Raw genomic sequence first — 21,228 nt, forward strand, 5'->3', positions numbered from 1 at the left:
CCTTAGAAAAAACTCCCTAATATATTCTCAGGGAAAAATACCCACAGGAGACAGCTATTTTCTTCACTATACAAGCTTTACAAAACAAATTCTTCTAACAGCAGTCGTGAAATTCAGCCAAAATTTGTCTTTTTCTGAATACAGATGAAAATGCAGGACCAAATAGCAGCTCAAGAAATTTCATCAAGAAACTAGAGATGGCAGCAAAGTCTCAAGCTAGCATCTGAGTGCAAGAGGAAAAGTTAAATGAAAAGGAAAGTTCTGAGTAGTTCTTACAGCTTTGTCCAAACAGTAAACATTTCAAATTGGTTTTTCTTCTTTTTTTCCTTTTTCAAACAGTGACTAAAAGAAGGAAACCTATCAGTAAGAACAGCTACAAACTAGTGTAAGGCTCTATTTTTAAATGCAAAAACTTCACAGATCAATTTTTAGCACACATGAGAAAAAGAATTTTAAAGCAGCTTCCAGCAAAATACACGTTCAAGTTCTAACAAGCATCAATATTCTCACAAGTTACCACTGATTTCTGAATATTCCAGCTATACATCTGAAACCACATTTCAGGAAGGTATTATTTTTACACAAATATTGAGAAGCTGGATATAGCCTGGGTTTTGAGAAGACAATTTCTCACATTCATTTTCTGGAACACTTTAAATTTTTTAAAAATACATTAGCAATATGAGAAACTAAGTCCCATTCTGAAATACAACAAACATTCAGGGAAAGAATCAGAGAAGTTTCACAGTGTGACCTCACCTTTCTTCTTAACTGCATCCCTGAGAATAATTTCAGATTATACTTGAGTTTGCTGTTTAACACAACACCTAAAGGCTCCTGGATATTGAAAAGCACCATCTCAAGAGACACTGTAACTCACCAGCATGGGGAATACCCAAACCAACAGTTTTGCTGTGGATTTTGCCTCCCTGCAACCTGGGACATGTTCTCAGAATTTGTCAGTCCATGCCAGTGCAGGGGCAGCTGTCACTCATCAGTGCTTGCAGAAATCCTCCCAAAATCAGAACACCCAGATTAAAACCCTTCCCTAACATACAGAGCCTTTGAAAAGCACTCACCAGGCTAGAAAATATGGGAAACAAAGGTATTCTTAACACTCCCAGCTGATGTTTTATGGAATCACTTGAAAGTCAGCAGATCCACTAAGAAGGGAGACAAAGCATCCATGATGACCACCTTCACAAAGCAAAAAAAATTCCATTCCCAGCCCCTATTCTGAGCAAATTTTAAGTATTTCAAACACACAACACAAACAACTCTACAGTCAGCCAGCTATTTGAAAACATCTCTTCTCAACACAGCAAACAGACAACTCGAACTTCTGAAAACTTCAAACTAAGAATCCAAATAAGAAGATTCATCTGCAGGAGTTGAGAAAGTATCCTCTAAGTCTATCTCAATGGCAGCAATGAAGTTTTGAATACTTTACAAGTGCCTGCAGCTGATAAAAAAAAAATTGACACACTTGAGATCTAAGATTAGGGAAAGAACTTCTGATATTTTAAGCACCTTGTTTACTTTGTGCTTTTAAAGATAATTGAACCTTAAGGGCTGAACATCCGAGAAACTCGGCCAACAGATAACTGCTTCTTCCAGAAGAGAAAAAGTAAGAAAAATAATCTTAATCTAATAGTTCTAACTGAGAAAACAGTTCTGTCTGACCTTCAGTTTTGAAAGCCCCTTTTGTTCCTTTCATGTCTGTAGTGCTGAAGGTCTGAAATTAAGATACTTGCAGAAACACACTAAGAAATAGGTTACATCTAGTTTGGGGGCTGTAGAAAGGAAAACAGTGTTTTCTGTCAATGGAAGTTGGTACTTTTCAATCTAAACTTGATCTAGATGCACTACCACAGAACTTTTCCTAAAAAGACCCTAAACAAAAACCCAAACAAACCCTAAGAAAACAGACAGAAAGGCAGATATTTTAACTGAAACAAGGTCATGATCAATACAATATATTTCACATTTAAGTTTAAAGCAAAACAAAATCTGAAAATAGGTGGCTCAGGAAAACTTTGGTTTTTAATGCCTTGAACATTCCTGAATATGCTATGAGAGCTTTTGCACACAGTCACACCAGAACCAGAAATAACAGATTTGGTTTCTGTAAAGATTAGAATCCTCACAAACATCAAGCATGCTTGCTGTTCAGAGTACACTTAACTGTGAACGTTTTAAGTCCTGGAGGACCCAATAAGGCACATGCACACTTGACCATGCATCTAACCATGTCAGAAGCTAATACACTTCAAAGAGTTAATTCAAATATTCAACAAGTAAAAGCCCCAGACTTAGTTACCTTCCTAATTTTAATTGGCTGTGTCACCAATTAAAATCCTGAATGAAGTGAGGTCCTGTGTAAAGTTAGTGCTTGGTTTTAATTACAGGGAATGTCTATGTGTATAGGAAGAAGGAAAAACAAATTTAAACCATTAAAAAACCGGTTTTTTTTGAGTGCGCATGTTAATAATTGCATGTTAATTTGGAACACTTCCTTTCCCCTCAAAAAAAAATAATCTGTTCCCCTTTTTTCTTGCCCTTTCCTTACCATTGTCTGTATTATTACAGAATAGGGTTTGGAAGGTATTTTCCTGATTATACAAAAAAGCCAAACATGCTTAAAAAAACCCCAAAAAACAAAAAACCTAACATTTTATGATATGGCCTTAGTAACTCACTGTTATCAAAGGTGAGAAGAGAAGAGAAGAGAGAGAAGAGAGAGAGAGAAGAGAGAGAAGAGAAGAAGAGAAAGAGAAGAGAGAGAAGAGAAAGAAGAGAAGAGAGAGAAGAAAGAGAAAGAGAAGAGAAGAGAAGAGAAGAGAGAAGAAGAGAGAGAAGAAGAGAGAGAAGAAGAGAGAGAAGAGAAGAGAGAAGAAGAGAGAGAAGAGGAGAGAGAAGAAAAGAGAGAAGAAGAGAGAGAAGAAGAGAGAGAAGAGGAGAGAGAGGAGAGAAAGGAGAGAAAGAGAGAAGAGGAGAAGAGAGGTGCCTGCACACTTTATCTCTCTCCATCACTGAGTCTTCTACCTTGAGCAAGCCCTGGCTGCACTGTAGGTCTGGAAAACCAGTGAAAACAGCAGAATAAGCACCCAACAAGTATTTTTGTGCACCTGGCTCATACAGAGCAGGTGAATACAGAACTTGGCACAGGGGAAGGGTGGCTCACCCAGGGCATGGAAGAACATAAAGAGAGCAACACCTTCTGCCACAGCAGCAGACTTAATTCAGCTGCTGTGGCCAAGATGCTCTCACACACTCCTCACACAGGGCACAAAGAGCAGACAGGCTGCTACTGCCACGCTTACACAGCCCCCAGCACAGCTACAACTCGTCCCAGCTCTCCTTCACCACTCATGATATACTTACAGAGGCTGCAGGATCACAAATGTCAGATTTCACCTCAATTCCCACCCTGGTTCCTGCTCTGCAGGCAGCCAGACCAGTGCTGAGCAGGCAGGTCTCTTCTCTAAACCATCCAAACTCAACCTATCTGCTGCTGCTGCACTCAAGTGCAACCCTGGCAAACATAACGAGCTCCACAAAGCTCTTTCCTAGGAAAAATTAGTTTGGATCACTACTGATGTAGAAAGATCCTATCACTTAATATATAATTACCTAAATTGTTTGTCATCTTCACAGACTGCTCTCACCCCCACCTTCCCTATCATCTCCTAACCAGAAGGAGGGGGGGGTAGAGGAGTGGTTTGAAGGAGGGAGATAAGATTACCTCACTTGCTTCTTCACTATCCCTTCCATTTACAGGTGTATTGATCCCTCTAATTGTGTGTAAATGAGTGCTTTCCCACGGTTCAGAACTGTTCCCTTCTGCTCAGTATCAGGAACAACATCTGGAGCCAAATAAACCAGGAGAAAGTGGCCAGTTGACAACTCCATTTGGATTATCAGGATTTCCCTGGAGCAGGGTGGAAGTAAAGCACTAACACACTCCTTTGGCTGGCTTCTCTAAGCTGGAACATCAGGACACAGCCAAAGTTTCACTCATACACCCTCCCCCAAAATTAAACTGGGGAAAAAAAAAGAAAAATGAACATGCCTAAGTTCTAAAATGGTCAGGACAAGCTGAACTTCTTTAGGAGAAGTTCTTTAGTATTTTTTTTCCTTTTTCTTTCTTTGCTGGTGTTCTGTCTACTTCACAGACCCATATAACAAGATACCTAGAAAAAGATTTCATGAAGTTCTAAATATCTTAAAGAGCACTGCACCTGAGAACCTCTCTACAGTTAAGACTTCCTTCCTTCCTTCCTCCTAGAGATCTTTGGATCAAAAATTTCCACAAGTCAACTATCTTCCAATCCTGGTAACTGAATTTATATGAAGTCACGAGTTACCCAAGAATAATGTGCTCCCTAGGAAAGGCACACTTTGAAATTCTAAGGGTTTCTTAATCTCAGCTGCAGCAGAACTGACACTTTGATAAGATAAAACTAGTTTTGCAACTTACCTTAAAGTGCTTCCAAACAACTGAACAGAATACATTTTGAACCACTGTAAATGCCTGTAGAGGAGTTACACCCCAGCTTTTACTTCTAAAAAATTTGTTAACAGGGAAGTTTTGTACAGCTTTCTTAGTTCACATATCCCAGGAAATTTACTCAATATTAAATGCTAGGAATAACTACTTATGTCTACATAATCAAAAAGAAAAAGGATTTGTTAGTTAAAAATGAAATCAGAGTAGCTGCAAGTACTGACCTCCAACTGGGTAACCAAAGAAACAGGTGAAGGAGACAAGTAAAAATCTATTCAACCAAATGCTTCTTAGAATCCCTGGTGGAAGGCAAATATTCAGAATTTCTTAAATAGACAATGATCTTTGTAAGTTTGCAAGAACTATGCAACAACTAGAAATGTTTTCAGGTGCTGAAGACATGTTCTAACTACTGACTCCTGAAAAAGTTAAGTCAATACAGAAGTTGGGAAAATATTCACAACACAAGAATGCTGACAAATCCTAAGCCTGGAAGGAAAGCACAGCCTCACTGCAGCTTGAACACTGCAACAAAAGACAAAAGGTATGGACTAACTTTCTGGCTACCCCTTCTTATCCTATTCTAGAAAAAAAAGGATGACAGTAAAAGAGCAAGGCACTTGTTAACCAAGGGACATTCATTTCTGTCCTGTGAGAATACATTAGGCAATAGTCCTCAGTCCTTTTAGTCCTAAATTTATCTTGTAAAAGCTTTTTAGTGGTATCTCTGTAAAGACTTTGCTTCTCGTACAAACAGAAGTGAAAAAATAAACCCTTATTACAATGTAAAAGTCTTTTATGGTCAAGCTCCAAAAATTACTTGAACCCTATTTCACTGTTTTCACCTTCAGAAAAAGATGCTGGTAAAAGGGAGCTTAAATACCCAGTAATACATCCAGTAATACAAAGGTAGCTGAAATGCCAGAGTTTTGCTCTGTGCTGCTGCTTCCAACAAGGGCAGCATTCCTTGCACCACCAGACACTTCCCAAGGAACACTGGAACCCATTCTGAATGCAGCAGTTTATGAAGAGAAAGTACTAACCTGGCACACAAAACACAGTTCACTTTACAGCTATGCTGAACTCAAGGCACTCTCTTCCCATGCTTTAGATGCCTTACCAAGGTATCCTCTTATACACTTCTCTGATGGAGGCAAAGAAAACTAAATTTCTTGGGGCTCTTTTGGTGGGAATAGCTGATTACTACACTATTCTAAGAGGTAAGTCTGATTTTTTTAACAGGTAGGGATGATAGTTCTGGCCATGCTGATAGTCACGCTGCATATTAAAAAAAAAAAAAAAAGCACTCCCTTCATTCATGAGAGGTATTTTTATCAACTCCACAATTCAGCACGAAATACTTACTTATAACAACCACTCATTTCTGGAGTCATCATTCTTTAGATGACACACTTAATATGACTACAAGTTTCTGAGAAGTGATCTTTAGAAACATCATATTGAGGTTAATAATGCTTGATTACCGTTCACAGTAGTGACATCTGTATAAAAGATTATAAAAAAGCACAGAGTATCACACAGAGGGCTAAGTAGGTGAGTGGCTGTTGACATAAAATGTGTCTCTCTTCTTTCCCCAATATTTCTCTATCCTAAAGCATTTTATCTTCAGTATTATGTTTGAATTGAAATTCAAAAGATTGAATCAGGAATCACTTGGGTCCTGAAGACTGGCCCCCGTTTTTCTGAAGGCAACAAAGCTTCATACTATTTTAATGAAAAGATCAAACTCCTAACTTAGCAAATCTTCAGGTCAAGGTCACCTTTTTCATCCCACAGACATCTGATCCAGAATCTCAGTAATGAATTGGTCTAAATCTTCAAACTTTTGAGATGAAATTACACAGGACTAGTCTGCTCAGATTTGCTCATTTTTGAGGCTTCCTTCTCTCACATAAACATATTGCAAAGCCCTTGAACAATCTTCCTCAGCTTGTGTTTTCCCAGATCAACTTCCTCCAAACTCCCCTCTTAAGAAAGCCTCAACTTCCCAATCACTGTAGCTGTCTTGCTAACATCAAAGAATCACAGAATCATTTATGTTGGACAAGACCCCCGAGATCATTGACTCCAACCTCTGACAGATCACCACCCTGTCAACTCAACCATGGATGGCACTGAGTGCCACATCCAGTCATCTCATGGACAGCTCCAGGGATGGTGACTCCTCCACCCCTCTGGGCAGCTCATTCCAATGCTTAGCAACCCTTTCCATGAAGGAATTCTTTCTCAAGAAGGATGTACACAAGAGTGCTGCTGGTTATCAAGACAACACTAGATTGAAATATACTCTGCAACCAGATTTATTCATTCTATTCTGTGTTCAGCAGCTTCTCTTAAGTAGGCAGAGCCTCTTAAGTAGAAACGGGTCACTACTACAGCCAAAATCCATATAAGAATAACTCAGCTAAGGATATTCTCTAGCAATTACACACTACACTGTTCAACCACTATTTCCTGAAGCATTGCACATTATGACCTCATACTTAAATCAAATATTTATTATGATCTGTTACTCTTACATATTGTAAAGAGACAACAGCCAAGAATGTTTTATTAGCAGAGAGTTTCAAACAGCACTAAAAAACTCAAAAGCTAAACTAGACAAATCAGCTGCCATATCCCAAGGAAGTTCCCTTCCCTTCCCCCTCCCCCCTTTACAAACAGTGAGTACATACTACAGTTGTTTCACATTTTCATTTGATTTATCATTAATTACACCTATCAGTTATTTGCATTGGTTTTAAAGGAAATGCAAAATCTCAGCAGTGTACTAGAGTAAAAATATGTTTCAGAGTCAACAGCATTCTAATTCCTATGAGTGAAAATTGAGGCAATAATGAAAAACAATACCACTGAAACCATGAAAACACCTCTACACAGTCTTGTTACCACAATAATTACAATTATTAAAAGTTTTAAGTATTTCTTGGACAAGGAATCCACGGGCTCTGTCGTCCTTTTCCTGAACACTCCCAGACTAAGAGATTTAAAGCACCTCCAACTCCAGGTAAGAGCTTAGGATGAAATTGCAACCACCACCTTGCCTGACTTCAGTGGACTAGAAACCTTCAAATTTTAATGAAAAAAGAACAACCAAACCAAACAAACCCTGTCCCATGACTTTGCATCCTGAGCTCACATCTGTGGTGTTCAGCAGTGTTGGCAGCCTGGAAGGAGAAGAGAGAAGGGAGCAATGCCTGCTGGCTTTTGCCTTTTAACTACTCTTTACTAGATGGAAGTGCCCAAGAGAGAGATTCATCCCATCACAGAGAAAAGAGGGATGAAAACAAACTAAAATCCTCATGTGTGCAGTGCAGAAGAGGATTAGCCTTAACCAAGTTTGCAGAGAACGTCCTGAAAGCTCTGACAGCATTAGCACCAAACATCATGTTATACTTTGGTACTGGAAATGTCAACAACTGCACTACTACACACACAGTGATGGTACATATGGCCCACAAAGGAAGAATAAAATTTGTACAAAACTGTACAAAAAGTTTAAGTGACTGTTAGTATCACAGAATGGGTCAGGCTGGAAGAACATCAGTGGCTTATCTGGTCCAACCTCCCTGCTCGAGCAGGGCCATCCCACAGCACATGGCACAGGATTGTGTCCAGATGGATCTAGAATATCTCCAGTGAGGGAGATTCCTCACCCTCTCTGGACAATCAGTTCCAGTGCTCAGTCACTGTACAAGAAAGAAATTCTTCCCCATGTTCAGGTGGAAGTTCCTGGCCATCAGTTCCTGCCCGTTCCTCCTGTCCCACTGCTGGGCCCAGGGAGCAGAGCCTGGTCCGTGCTCTGCCCCTCCCTGCAGACACTGACAGACAGGGATGAGGCCCCTCTCAGCCCTCTCTTCTCGAGGCTGAGCAGCCCCAGCTCCCTCAGCCTTTCCTCACTGAGATGCTCCAGTCCCTCCATCATCTTTGTCACCTCCACTGGACCCACCCCAGGAGCTCCATGTCCCTCCTGTCCTGAGGAGCCCAGAACTGGAAACAGCAGCCCAGGTGATCCTCACAGGGCTGAGCAGAGGGGCAGCATCACCTCCCTCCACCTGCCAGCCACACTCTTCTTAATGCATCCCAGGATTAATGACTTCAATTGTGACCAAAGCCCTTTTAAACACAAATAAATGTCTATCATCTTTATCTCATTGTATTTACAACCTAAACATTTGAGAAACTTTAAGCAACCTCCAGTCTTGCTGTTAGCAAAGTCAGACAATCTTTATGGTTCTCCTCTAATGCTAACATAAACTGATATGGATCTTAAGAGGTACAGAAACATAAAACCAGATAATTTAAAATAAAGTCCTTGCAGAACAAAAACCTTGCCTCACTCTTCTAGATTCACCACCTACTAAAGACAGGCATTCTCTCTTTGGCATAAAGAAAACTCTTGCTACGTGTATGGAGCTCCTGTGATAAACTCAGAACAATCTGCACCTCAGATGAGTAGCCAAGATGTTTCAATTTTACACCTACTACGTTTTATAAACTACTCAAAGCATTTTGAATGAAAATTCCAATAAAAAATAAAAAAGTACACTTAGCATTACTATGTATCAGCTGCCATCACACACATGGTCTGATCACACAGGAATAGCCTTAAAGATTTTAGACTGTGTACTTTTCAGCCAACACACAGGGAGAATCTCTTCAAAGCCACCTGGAAGCAAGTTTGGAAAAAAAATGGCATACCTGTATTCTTCATCACTATCACTTATCCTGAGATATGTTAACACATTTGTGAAGGCTAATAAAGAAATCACCAATTTATTTCTTGCTGAAGAACATTTGTGCCAGCCAAACTGAAGAGACAATAACCTCAAACATAACATGTCTGATTAAGTAAAAATACATGACTAATATATATAAATACATGTTAGTGTCATAAATGCCAATTTAAAAAGTTCAATGAAAATTGAATTGTTATTCCAACTTGTATTTTCATATAGCTTTCAGCAATGGAAAGGTATACTGGAAATATATGCAATGTAAGATTTTCCCTAACATTCTTTTCTAATGAAAACATGAACTAGAATTTCTCTCTATCCCTCCTGGCCTTTCTTTCCACCCACACCTCTTAAAAATGAAAAATGCATGCTTGCAGAACTTAAACACACTAAATGTCACATAATAAACAGTATATCATAGTCATTCCCATTAATTCATTCATACTATTGCCCTCTAATTGTTCCTCACCAAAAGCCATTATTGCTGCATTTACTCAAACTCAGTCTTATCAGTTTATTGTGTTTAGAAGTGTTTAAAGCTTATCCTAAAGATCAGACTATGCCTCAACAAATAGGACTGTCTACTGTCAGCCAAGAAAGTATCTCCTGATTTCTCTAATAAATTGTATGGGAACTTTTGACTGAACATTCAGACATTTTACAGGCAAAGACCTCTTTCCCACACCCTTTACAAAAATACCTTTTACTACCATAAGTGACAGTGGTAACCACCTATTTAGGAAACATAAATCACACATTTTAGTATTTCATGTGTCCGAAATGCAAATCAGAGCCAGAGGTGCTATTTGCAAGAACTAAATCACTGTATCAATCAATAACAAATCCCAGGAACATGCAGACATCGAGTGTATGTTTCACTGAAAGATGTTTGGTCAGATGATTAAGCAGCAATTCAAAGCAGATTTACAGCAGCTTTCCTCAAGTTTCTTATGGACAGGCAAGGTGGTACCCAGAATCTGTAAGCTACACAAAAATGCTGCACCTCTGGTCCCCTGGAATTTACCTGTGTAGCATTGCAAAGAAACAGGAATACCAATCATAAATTGTACATGAAAGTTGTGTATTTATTTTAGATGTTTGGGTTTTTAGAGGACTGACTTGACATCTGTGTGGAAAAGCCTGAGTAATCACAACCAGCTATCAGCCCTTCACACACCACTGCTGCTATTTTCAGTGATACACCCTGTTTTTGCTACAGTGCTCTTGGCATCATCGTGCTACTGTGATTCAATATTTATCTGTTAGATCTAGTTACATCACAACACCCTCTGTACTACCTAAATCTCGTGTGGAACTTCTGCGGCTAACACCTAAAATCCACGGGTTTTGAGCTCTCCCTTCCAAATTCTCCAGGCACAGAACAAAAAGTCAGTGGAGATGTGCAAACATCTGGCCCCCTGTGAATCATCCATCCTCCAAAGGGTGTGCGGTCATGCATAAGCACTGCACCTCCCTCCTAATGGCAATCGGGCAGGAATAAAACCGAGTGTGAACTGCACTGGTTAGCACAAAACCACTTGTGAAAGGAGTGTGCCAAAAACTGTATTCAAAACACCTTTAGAACAAGAGTTTTGCTCCTAGAGGAGCTCCTCACCAGCATCAAGTTAAAGCAATCATATACCATTTATGATGGCAAACAAGGCCCTTGGAGCTTAATATTTTTAAAAGTTGCGTTAGGAGCAAGGTGGTAGTGTCTTGTGAAACGACACAACTGAGTGCTGAAACTTCTGCTGACAACAAAGCCACCTGCTATGTCCAAGACCAGCATTTCAGTATAATCCGGAGAAAAGATTAATTCTAGAATATTTTTAGCCCCAGCTTTGAAAGCAGACAGCACTCCATACACACTGAAAAGCATAGGGGTGGAGAGCGGGCAAGAGAATACATGCAGGAAACATTCTTTGTTTATAATCAAAACACGGACAATTATTCTCATAAAATCCATTGTCACGAAGAAAAACTCCAAGCACACTGAACTGTGGCTTGCAGAGCAATCTCAGCTTCGGAATCAGACACACAGAAAATTAGGCAGTCTCAGTATCACTGTATCTTTCGTGTCCTTTTTGCAACACAGACACAACTACAGAAAAATACATGAAAGGCGATGAAGAAATAAAGAAAGGATTTCAAAACTGAGCAGTCACAGAAATACGGGGGCAGGAGAGAATGGAGTTCAGGTTTAATTCTTTATCAGCATCTGATTTGGGGGAGTCTCTGCCTTTTCTTGGCGACTCGAATTGTCATTTTCATCCAACAGCGGTAACCCGAAACAGCAGCTGGGGAACGCCAGCCACTGCCTCAACTCCCAGGTTTCACACAAGCCTCGAGCATCGGTTTAACAGCAGTTGCATAATAAGACTCAAAAGGCCAAGCACTCCTCCTGCCTTGTACATCTCCATTTCCACACGAACGAGAGTGATGGATGTGGACCAGAACCGAGCACTACCCGAGCGCCACTACCAAGCCGGTTATTCTGCAGCAAAGAAGAGGAAAACCCAACACCTGGCGCACAGACATGCAGACACCCAGGGAATAGGTGGATCTACGGAGAGCTATCTTCCCTTCCCCTTCCCCAAGAGGCAATCCTCGATGGGTGTGCCAGGAATGGGATATCGGGGGGAGGAGAAGAAAAGGGGTGGGAAGTGGTTGCCGCTTGCTGCAGCCAGGCTGAGCGATGGCGAGGTGGTTAATCATGGTGGCTGAGGAAACATGGGGTCACTTCTCCCCCTTCCGCCTCCCGCGTGACGAGGACAACGGGCACCGGCCGCGGGGGGACCCGGCCCCGGCCCCGGCACGGCCCCGCGGCGGCGGCTCAGGTGGGTCCCGGGCGGAGCATCCCCGCGCCCGGTGCGGGCGGGGGGCGCGGGGCAGCGCTCCCCCCGCCCAGCCCTGCCCTGCCCTGCCCGCTCCCCGCCGCACTCACTTGCCGATCACCTCGCAGAGCTCGTACACGTCCTCGAACAGCACGTCGTCGTCGGCCATGGTCCGGGCGGGGGGGCTCAGCCCGAGAGGCGGCGGCCCCGGGGACGCCCGGCTCCCCCGCCGCTCAGCGCCCACCGCCACCACGGTAAATCCCGGCCGCTCCCAGCGCCGCCCGCCCGCGCGGGGCTGCCGCGGCCGCGCCGGGACTCCCCGCTCCTGCCGCTCCTCCTCCGCTCCTGCCGCGGCCGCCGCCGCTCCCCGCGCGTGTCGCACCCCCCGCGCCCCCGCCTCCCGCCCCGCTCCCGCCCCCTCCTGCCGCGCTCAGCCGCGGCTCCCGGCGGGCGGCTCCGGCTCAGCGGGGCGGCGCGGGAGCCATGGAGGGGATCGGGGCGGGCGGCAGCGCCGGGGCTCTCCCTCGCCGGGCGGGAGCGGGGCGCGCGTTCCCGGGCGGGCGGGAGCGCCGGGAGGGAGGATAATAGTGGGAGGGGGGAAGGGCGGGGGGAGTCCAGGCGCGGGCGCCGATTCCGCTCCCGGCCCGAAGGAGGAGGCGGCGGCGAGGCGGCGGTCGCGACAGGCGCCGCGATAGGCGCTCGCGGTACCGAAGGGCGGGCGAACGGGCGGGCGCGCGCGCGCTCCCGGTGCCGCCGCCGTCACGCAAAACCCGTCACGGGGGCGGGCGCCGCCGGGGGCGCGCGCGCACGCGCGCGGGGGGCCACGCCCCTCGGGGCCACGCCCCCCCAACCGCCCGCCCGAGGGGTCCGGGGAGGTGCGAGGGGAGGGGTCGGGTGGGGGCTCGCGCAGGCGCGGGGCGCGGTGACGTCATGGCGCGGGGAGGGGGTGTGACGTCATGGCGCGGGGAGGGGGTCGGGGCGCGGGTGCCGCTCGCTCCTGTCGCGGCTGAGGCCCTTATCGCGACTATCGCCGCTATCGCCCCATCGCTCCCATCGCACGGACCAGGGGCTCCCGGCGCGCACGCACGCACCGGGCTGTGGCAATAAAGAACCTCTGTGCGAGCCGGGCTTGTGCGGCTTTGTCCAGTGCTTTACTTTTCATTCCGTGCATTCCAGTAGGATGTAAGTATTTTCTGCAGCACGAGCTTTGTCGCTGGGAAAGCCGCTCTTTCTCCCTAGAACAGTGAATTCACCTTTTGGGAGTGCGCCTTCCTCCAGCTGTGCGAGTAACAAACTCACGGCTGCGGTAGAAACAACGTGCGAGACATCGGGTGCATTTTAAAACACCCCAATGCTTACCTGAGTCATTGTTCCACGGTTTTTAACGTGTTGCATGTGTGTGCTTTTCCAAGCTGTTGAAAACTTGGCTGGTTTGTTGGAGAAAGCAAAGCTCTCTGCGAGGAATTAGTCAGGAGCTCTTGCAGTTTACACCAAGTATTTATTTTTGTCAAGGTACTTTAGCACACATGCGACTTCCTAAAATTAATTACAGACATAAATTACGAATTGTTCCCCAGCCAGAGAAAAAACCCGTCAGAGCAGAATTATCTAATGAAATGGCTTAAAACATTGAATTGACAATACCTTACCTTGTTCCTGTCTCCAGACAAATTTAAAAGGAAAAAAGTCAAGAAAACCAGTGAGAATAATTAATTAGTTAGTTATATCTAATAATTACATCACTTTATAGTGCTGTCTTAGGGTGAGAGACATTCCCGTGGGTCTGTGCTCCATCCCATACAAACCTTTAAAAATATTTAAATCACCATCTGCTCTTTGGACTGCGAACAAAAAGCTGATATATTTGAAGTGTTCTCTAAATTTCACACAGCTAAACGTGGGCACCCATTTTTTTTCTTTTGCAGGCCCACAAAGCTGAGTCCCACACAGGTCACTCAGTAAGAATTTTTAGAATATGAGTGTTCACTTATGCTTTGAGCTGAGATTGACTGCAAAGCCATCGTGAGAAGTTAACATTAAAAACAATAAAAAAGTGCACAGGGAAGAAAGTTACTGATGGGAGATATCTTCCTGGGCTTTGGCTGCTCCAGCAGCATCACCTGATGGAGGTGTTGCCTTCCTCTGGATGCCAAGTGCTTGGTGTCACTCCAGGCCACATTGCCCAAGTGTGACAGCTTAAACTGAATAAAAGTTTACCAGGCATAATGCATGTGCCAAAATATTGTAATAGAGCAAACCCTTTCAGAACTTCAGATGACACTTGGGTTGGTTTTGGGAATAGGCAGCACATAAATAGGCTGTCTGCTAAAGGACAAGATCCTGAGGGGCAGGTTCAGGGTTAGTTGTGGTCCTGGGGAGGAAGTTTCTTGGAAGACACCGAACAAAACTGGGCTTTTGCTGCAGAGAGCTGCTCCATTCCCTGGCATCCAGGGAATGCCAGTACGCACCTGGCCTACCTGAGGGGTCTTGCTGCCTTCCAGGGAGGAGGGTTGTGGCTGCTTTTTTATCAGATGGACTGAGCTTCCTTTTTATTTATTTAATTTTTTCCATCCTTTAGCAAAAATATTATTAGAGCAGCCATAGCACTCACTAGGCTCACAAGAAGCAAGGTGGATCCATCAAACCTGTCAGTTGTCCATGATCAGTACAGGGGGAGAGTGAACCCAGGTGCTGTCTCCTGTTCGAGTTATATGGGAAGAACCTGTCTGAAACAGGATTTGTGTGTAGATCTGGATCATAAAATGTTGCATAGTGAGCCAGCATCAGCAGTTACTGGAACAATTGAGAACTGTGCTGTAACTCTGTTTCAGATTGAATGGGCTCAGGAAAATATGAGCATTAGGCTGCCAGCAGCCAGGATACAGTAACACAATAGTCCAAGCAAAGCATTTACAGGTATGTTTGTGATCAGAAATTCCAGCCACAGGTTCAAAAGTAGTCATTCCCACATAAAGAAGCATTCTTGATTTTCAGCCCTCTATCCAGTATGGATCCTTATGGATTCTAGGATTAAATTAATAATTCTGAAATACGTACATCCAGCATCTCATCAAAAAGTGTGTAACCATAATGTTTGACACATAAGCAGAAGAAACTTTTCCCTTGAGACCTGAGATGATTTACTGTCAATGTAAATCTGGTACTGTCTGAAAAGTCATTTCAGAGCTGGAAAAAGTAATTTTGATCAGGAAAGAGCACGAGAAGGACGCTGAGTGTTCACATGAGGAAATACCCTACAGCCCTGGTAGCTTTCCCCAAAGCACTGCATGTGTTTGAGCTGCCTGTCTGCCAGGTCCTGGACAGGCTGGTTAAGGTTGTATATGTTTAGGTTAATCACTATTGCTTCAAAAAATGCTAAGGAGTAGTTAGGTGTGGGCTTGGGCACTAGAAAACTTATTTCCTAAAATTTTGTGGGATTTTCAAGTTTTATTTGCCTGGGGTCTTCTCAGGGTTTACACATGGAGTCTGTACAGCATGAACCACAGGGCAGATAAGTTGTTCAAGAGTTGTTTTTGGAATTTTGGAACAATAGTTCAATAGTTATCAGTTATATCCAAACAGCCTTTACAATGTTTTCATTTAAAAGTTTGATGTGAAAGGTACATGATGATGAAGAAGAAGAAATTTCAGGGTTTGACAGTGCTCTGATATCCCACAGATGTAACAAGCACCAAATCCCATTCCTCAGATTCCAATTGTAACAGAGTCCTGGGTGCTTTGATCTGTAACTCATGTATTAATTCCTTCCCTCTTACAAAGTTTGAAAATGACACTGAAGATGAGTATGAGCTGTTAGTACATTGTAAGAGAGAATATTGCAGGCCTGACATTTCTGATAAACTGCCATATTGTTTAGGTGAGCAAGTTCTGGGAGCTGAAAATAGTTCATACTTGGGGCAGTAGAAATGTGTTTTGGTTGAAGTGAAGGAGACAATGTTTTGAGGCACAGACATTTTCAGTCCTTGTAAAAACTGTCAGTGAAAAGAACCCTGAAAAACTGACCTGGAATAGGTCTGGATGACTTCTTGCCTGAGTCTGTAATTTAATCAGCTTGGAATCTGCCGTGTGGCAGGGCAGGCTGCAGCTGCAGAGCTCAGGTGCTGCACACAGGTTGTGCCACACTGTAATTAAGGAGACCAGGTTTCCCACGAATGCTTGTCTTAACAGGTGGCTGATGTTTCTCTGGGAAGATAAATCTCCAACTGCATTTTTTTCCCCCAGTGGAGTTGTCTTTAAGTTCCTTCACAGTGTCAGTTCTCCATTGCTCAATTAGAAGGGGACTCTTACTGCCACCTTGCCTCACTGGAGCCAGCACCAGGTCTCTTTTCTGCAGCCACTTCTCTTCAAAGAGCAGTTGGAGCTTATCTCAGGGATCTGTACCTTGCCCCCAACTAATTCTGTTGGAATTGACGGCCAGGTTCAAGAGTTCCTGGGAAAGATACGTGGCAAAACCTGGTTTCCTTGGGCAGCAGGCTGAGAGGTGCCTCTTTGGAAAGAGGAATTTGCTTTCACTGCCCTTGAGACGTGGTCACCCCATCCCCTTCCTCTGACACTCGGCTCACACTGACCCAGGACTGTAACCAGGCAGGGCTTGGTCAAGGGAAAAAGTCACTTTCCTCATCTGTAATTAGACTGTACTCACAATTAAACAGAAATTATGGTAACATTAATGAAGATGGGCATTAAACTAAACCAAACCTGACCCAATCTGATAATGTCAGAAGTATTACAAGTCACCTTTCAAAATCAACTTCCAAAGGTGAAACAGTCTCAGGTAAGAATAGCTAACAACATCAAAAGAGAGAGGATTACTTTAAAATTGCACAAACCCTCATTTAATGGAGTTTCTTTAGCTGTTGCTTGCCATTCTGCTGATTTTCCCCTTCTTTGTGTACCATGTGCTGTGTCTTGATTGCATTACTGAAGGTGTTTATTTCTTTCCTCCCCAGCTGCAGCTTTTCCTCATTGATAAGTATGGATTAAATTTTAAGAACTGTAGAGGAAATCTCTCTAGGATGCTTTTATTGAAACTTCTTTTAAATTAAAAAAGTCTTAGAGGGGTTAAAACCAGGTAATAAAACCAACTGAAAATTCCAGCTATCTTTTCATCATTTGCAACCATATGCTACAGTCATACACCTATATAGAGAAAAAGAATTAAAAATCACATTATAAAGACAATATCAAAATGCTAAGTACTAGCACAAGCAAATGAAAAATAATTACTTTGTTTTCCTTTCATATCTTTCTTTCCTTCTTTCTTGCATTTCTCCTGTCTTTTGTACAAGGTTATTAAGCTCTTTTGACTAGACAGGTGCCACCCTAATAGAAACTCCAGAAGGGCCCCACAAAGCAGAGCAAATGCCCAGAGGAGCTTTGGTGTGGATAAATGGCAGGGAATACTTCATTAAGAGCAAATCCTCATCTACACCATCCCTGCTGGATGCTGAACTTGGAACTGGTGGTTTCAGCTCTGGAAAGATGCCTCAGACCCAGCCAGGCAGTTTTATGAAGCCACTGCTGCAGGGTACAGTGACAGTCAAAAGAAAGAAAAATCTTAGGCAGTAATGGGTGTGTCAGGAGAGACATGAAAACAAGGCAGGTGGTGTCATTTTACCTCCACATAAAACTCTGGTGCACCCATGGCTGGAGGGCTGGAACGTTTTAGAACTTCCCATCTCCAGGAGGATGGAAAAGGAGTTTGCAAAGGAACAGAGAGGGAATGGCAACAAGAACAGCCCAGGGATGAGCCAGCTGCCTTGCAAGGAGAGGGCAAATGCTGGGAATTGTCAATTTACAGAGAAGACACCTGAGGCAGGGTATACTTGAGGTTTACAAAAGCATGAAGGTAAAAACAGAATTGTTCAAATCCTGCACTGCTGAAACTATTGGATGATCCATAGAGCAAGTAGGGAGGTAGTTTAAGACCCTACTTTCAAAAAAATATATGCACACACTAGATAGCAAACTTTTTGAGAACTTACTGTCACAGGAGGCTGTGAACACCAATAATATCAGGAAATTCAAAAAGGATTTAAAGATTTCAGGGATGACACATCATTGTAAAAAAGACCCTGGATGGAACAGGCAGGGGTGTGCTGTGGAGCAGCAACAGTAGGTGCTGGGGAAGTGGAAAGGTGGCAGGCTGTGAGGCTTTCATGCACTTTCAAAGCTGTCTCCTACTGCCACTGCTCTGTTTTAATTTTCAAAGGTGTAAATTCAGTTTTCACTACAAATTGTACAGTCAGCTTCTCCACATTCAGGTGAATCCCAAGAGTCAGCACACCTGGAATTCAAATAATATCCATACCCAGGAAGGTCATGTTATTGATCTCAGTCTTCCCCCCTGGGTAAGGAGGGCTAGGTGAGCCCATTAGGGCATTTCTTATGTTCTCAGCCTCTTAGTTTTATTCTGTGTTTCATTTTTCTTTCCAAACTTTGTCCTTTATTTTGTCCCCATTCTGCCACCAACTTCTTTTCCAAACACTATTTATGAAGTTTAAATACCTAATTTTTCCTACTGCATTTCCCAGATCACTATTCTATTAATGTGCAGTAATGCAGTACAAAAGCTGACAAGGTTTACAGTTGAAGGCTTCTAAGACACAGCTATGGCTTTACCACTTATCCTATAACTTCAGGGTAAGCTAAGCTTGCCACGTTTTATAATTTTAGAAGAGAATACTAATTCTGTAAATAATTATTTGCTAAGTATTTAATCTTCCTCTTTGTCATCCAGCTTTTTTTCTTTTTCTCCTGGTTTTCTCAGCCTGCTTTTTTTTTCAGATGAGGTATACCATTACAGAAGGGTGGACACCCTCTTTCTGACCATTTAGTTACTTCCCGCTTCCTTCTCCCACATATGCTTTCCCTTTCTGGAGTATTATGCTGGCACTACATGATTGTTCACACCCAAACTTAAAGGGCTTTTTTATACTTCAAGAGCAAAACCACCTGCAATGGAAAGAGCTGGTCTTGACTTCCTCATTCAGACTGGCCAAGTCACCATTGGGAAAATTCTTGTAACCTTTTTGCCTACAGGTTTGCAACAGATCTTTGAGATTTAGCAGAGGAAAAACTCCTGGAGAGCAAAGGTGTAAGGTTTTCCATGTCCTGTGAAATTCTATTTAGGTTTGCCAGAGGGAAGAACTGGGAGAAAAATGCCCTTTTTTTCCTATGGCTTTTGTTGGCAGCAGCACTCCGAGAGCCATCCAAGGGGTCTGGCCATGGCCATCCTCATCCCTGGCAGTGTCCTCAGCATTCCCTTTGTGCTGGGAGCCTGACTCTGCCTGCAGCTGAAAAGCTGTTGTGAAAGTGAGGTTTGGAGACAGCAGAGAGAGAAAAAGACTGCCACACTTTATAACAGCTCTCTTTAAACCCAGTGCATAGCATCTCTCTGATCACTCCCTTTATGGGCTCTCCCTTACTTTGAAGAAATTCAAGCCATTCTCCCTTGATGATAACCTGTGCACTGCACATGGTCCAAATCTCAGCAGACACTTCTGTGAGTAGCTTGGGGCCTTTTCATTTGGAAGGAAAAAAAGCTTACACAAAGGCAATTTTCTTTTCCTTGGGAAAAGGCACTTGTGTGCTAAGTGCAAGACTATTTTTGTGATTGCTGCCCTATTTGCTCTCACTATTGGAACGTCAGTGGAGAATATAACAGAAGGTGGGAAGAAGTGGGAGAAGAATCTTGATGTGAGGACAGGAGAGTGACACATAGGTGAGCAAATTGTTACTTATGTTGTAGTAAAGTGTGGTCCTTAGTGATGCTTTGCTCTGTCTTTTTACATCAGGTCAATGTGCTCAGCTTCAGTTTTTTTTGGCCATCAGTGCTCATCTGGAGACAAGACTTGCCTTAATTTTCTCTCAGCTCCAGGTGTACAGCATCATCAAACACGTCTCTGCTCCTTCACCAGTGTAGAATAGAAGCAGAGGAAAACCAAAGATCATGGAAATATGTAAACACTTTCTAAGGAGCTGCAAATGCCTGTTCTAACCTGTGATGACTCCTAATCAGAGGCTCTGTCTGATGCTGGTGATGTTCTTATCACAAGGAATACAAAAGGATCTAGCAGAAATAAGTTCTGAGGACTGTATTTTTACAGTAACTTAAGAAGGAGAGAACTTCAGGAATAATTACTTTTTATGTGAGGAAAATAGCCAGAGCAGCGCATGTTACTGACAGCCCACCCAAACCTCTGTCCTGTAAGAGGCACTGGGACAGAGAAGCATCTCTGAGGCCAGCCCAGAGCAGAAATGCACTCTGGAGTCCTTCCCACGCTGTCACCACTCAGATCCCTCAGACTCCCTTGCTGTTTGAGTTCACTTGGAGGATTTTCCAGTGCCATGGTGTCTGTGTTGTGCTCCACACCCACAGACTTGAGCTGTGCCTGTGCTCAGTCATTGCAGATGTCAATAAAGGACAGCTCTTAGACTGGAAGCTTCAGTCATAATAACTGATTATTTCAATCAGGAGCTGGACAGGGCCAAGTGTTTTCTCCTTTCAGAAGGAGATGCTGTCTAAAAATCTTCTAATTGCTAAGTACTTATTTACAGCAATTGTCAGATCAGCAGGTAAATCCTACCCTAAGTGGAAAAGCTGTGACTCACAGTGCTAAGAGGCTTGGTTGGGGTTGTGTCGTCCTTCCTTTGGTGCCTTTGGTTGGAAGTATGGAGATAATAACAGAGCAGATGTGGCCCAGAGGAGCTGTACCTGTCCAGGAGCATCAGCTCAAGGATGTGAAGGGCACAAAGACCAGGAAAGAATTTTGTACAGGGAAAGGCACTTGGTTTGCCTCTGCTGTGCAGATACAGCCAGTGCCCAGCTAGTCAGGGAAACCAAGATTTTTACAAGCAGTGGTCAATTCTGTTTTCTCATCCTTTGGGTTCTAACAAATAATCATATACAAATCATCTCATTAACTTTAGGCCTCAATGGTCTCCATCTGAGCTAATTGTCTGAGATTCCTTTACAGACAGTCAACAGATAGAGACATCTCTGAGGCATAATCACTCTGGATATTCTGGGGAGGCAATAAGGAGCTCCAGCAACCTTTATAAAAATAGAGATTTTTTTTTTCTTTCATCTTTCAAAAAGGGGTGCTTT

General features: G+C 43.3%; 1 protein-coding gene across 4 annotated transcripts in view; it reads right to left on the bottom strand.

Annotated features, from left to right (window-relative positions):
- CASK (calcium/calmodulin dependent serine protein kinase) overlaps positions 1-12,849 on the bottom strand; it is a 186,807-nt gene extending 173,958 nt beyond the window's left edge. For all 4 annotated transcript variants that reach the window (XM_056482692.1, XM_056482688.1, XM_056482682.1 and 1 more), the window contains exon 1: positions 12,209-12,849. In XM_056482692.1, coding sequence (XP_056338667.1) covers positions 12,209-12,267 — 59 coding nt within the window. In that variant the 5' untranslated portion in view covers positions 12,268-12,849. The remainder of the gene's footprint in view (positions 1-12,208) is intronic.
- Between the last annotated feature and the right edge of the window lie 8,379 nt (positions 12,850-21,228).

Source organism: Oenanthe melanoleuca, chromosome 1, assembly GCF_029582105.1.
Source record: "Oenanthe melanoleuca isolate GR-GAL-2019-014 chromosome 1, OMel1.0, whole genome shotgun sequence".
In the NCBI taxonomy this organism is placed as follows: Eukaryota; Metazoa; Chordata; class Aves; order Passeriformes; family Muscicapidae; genus Oenanthe; species Oenanthe melanoleuca.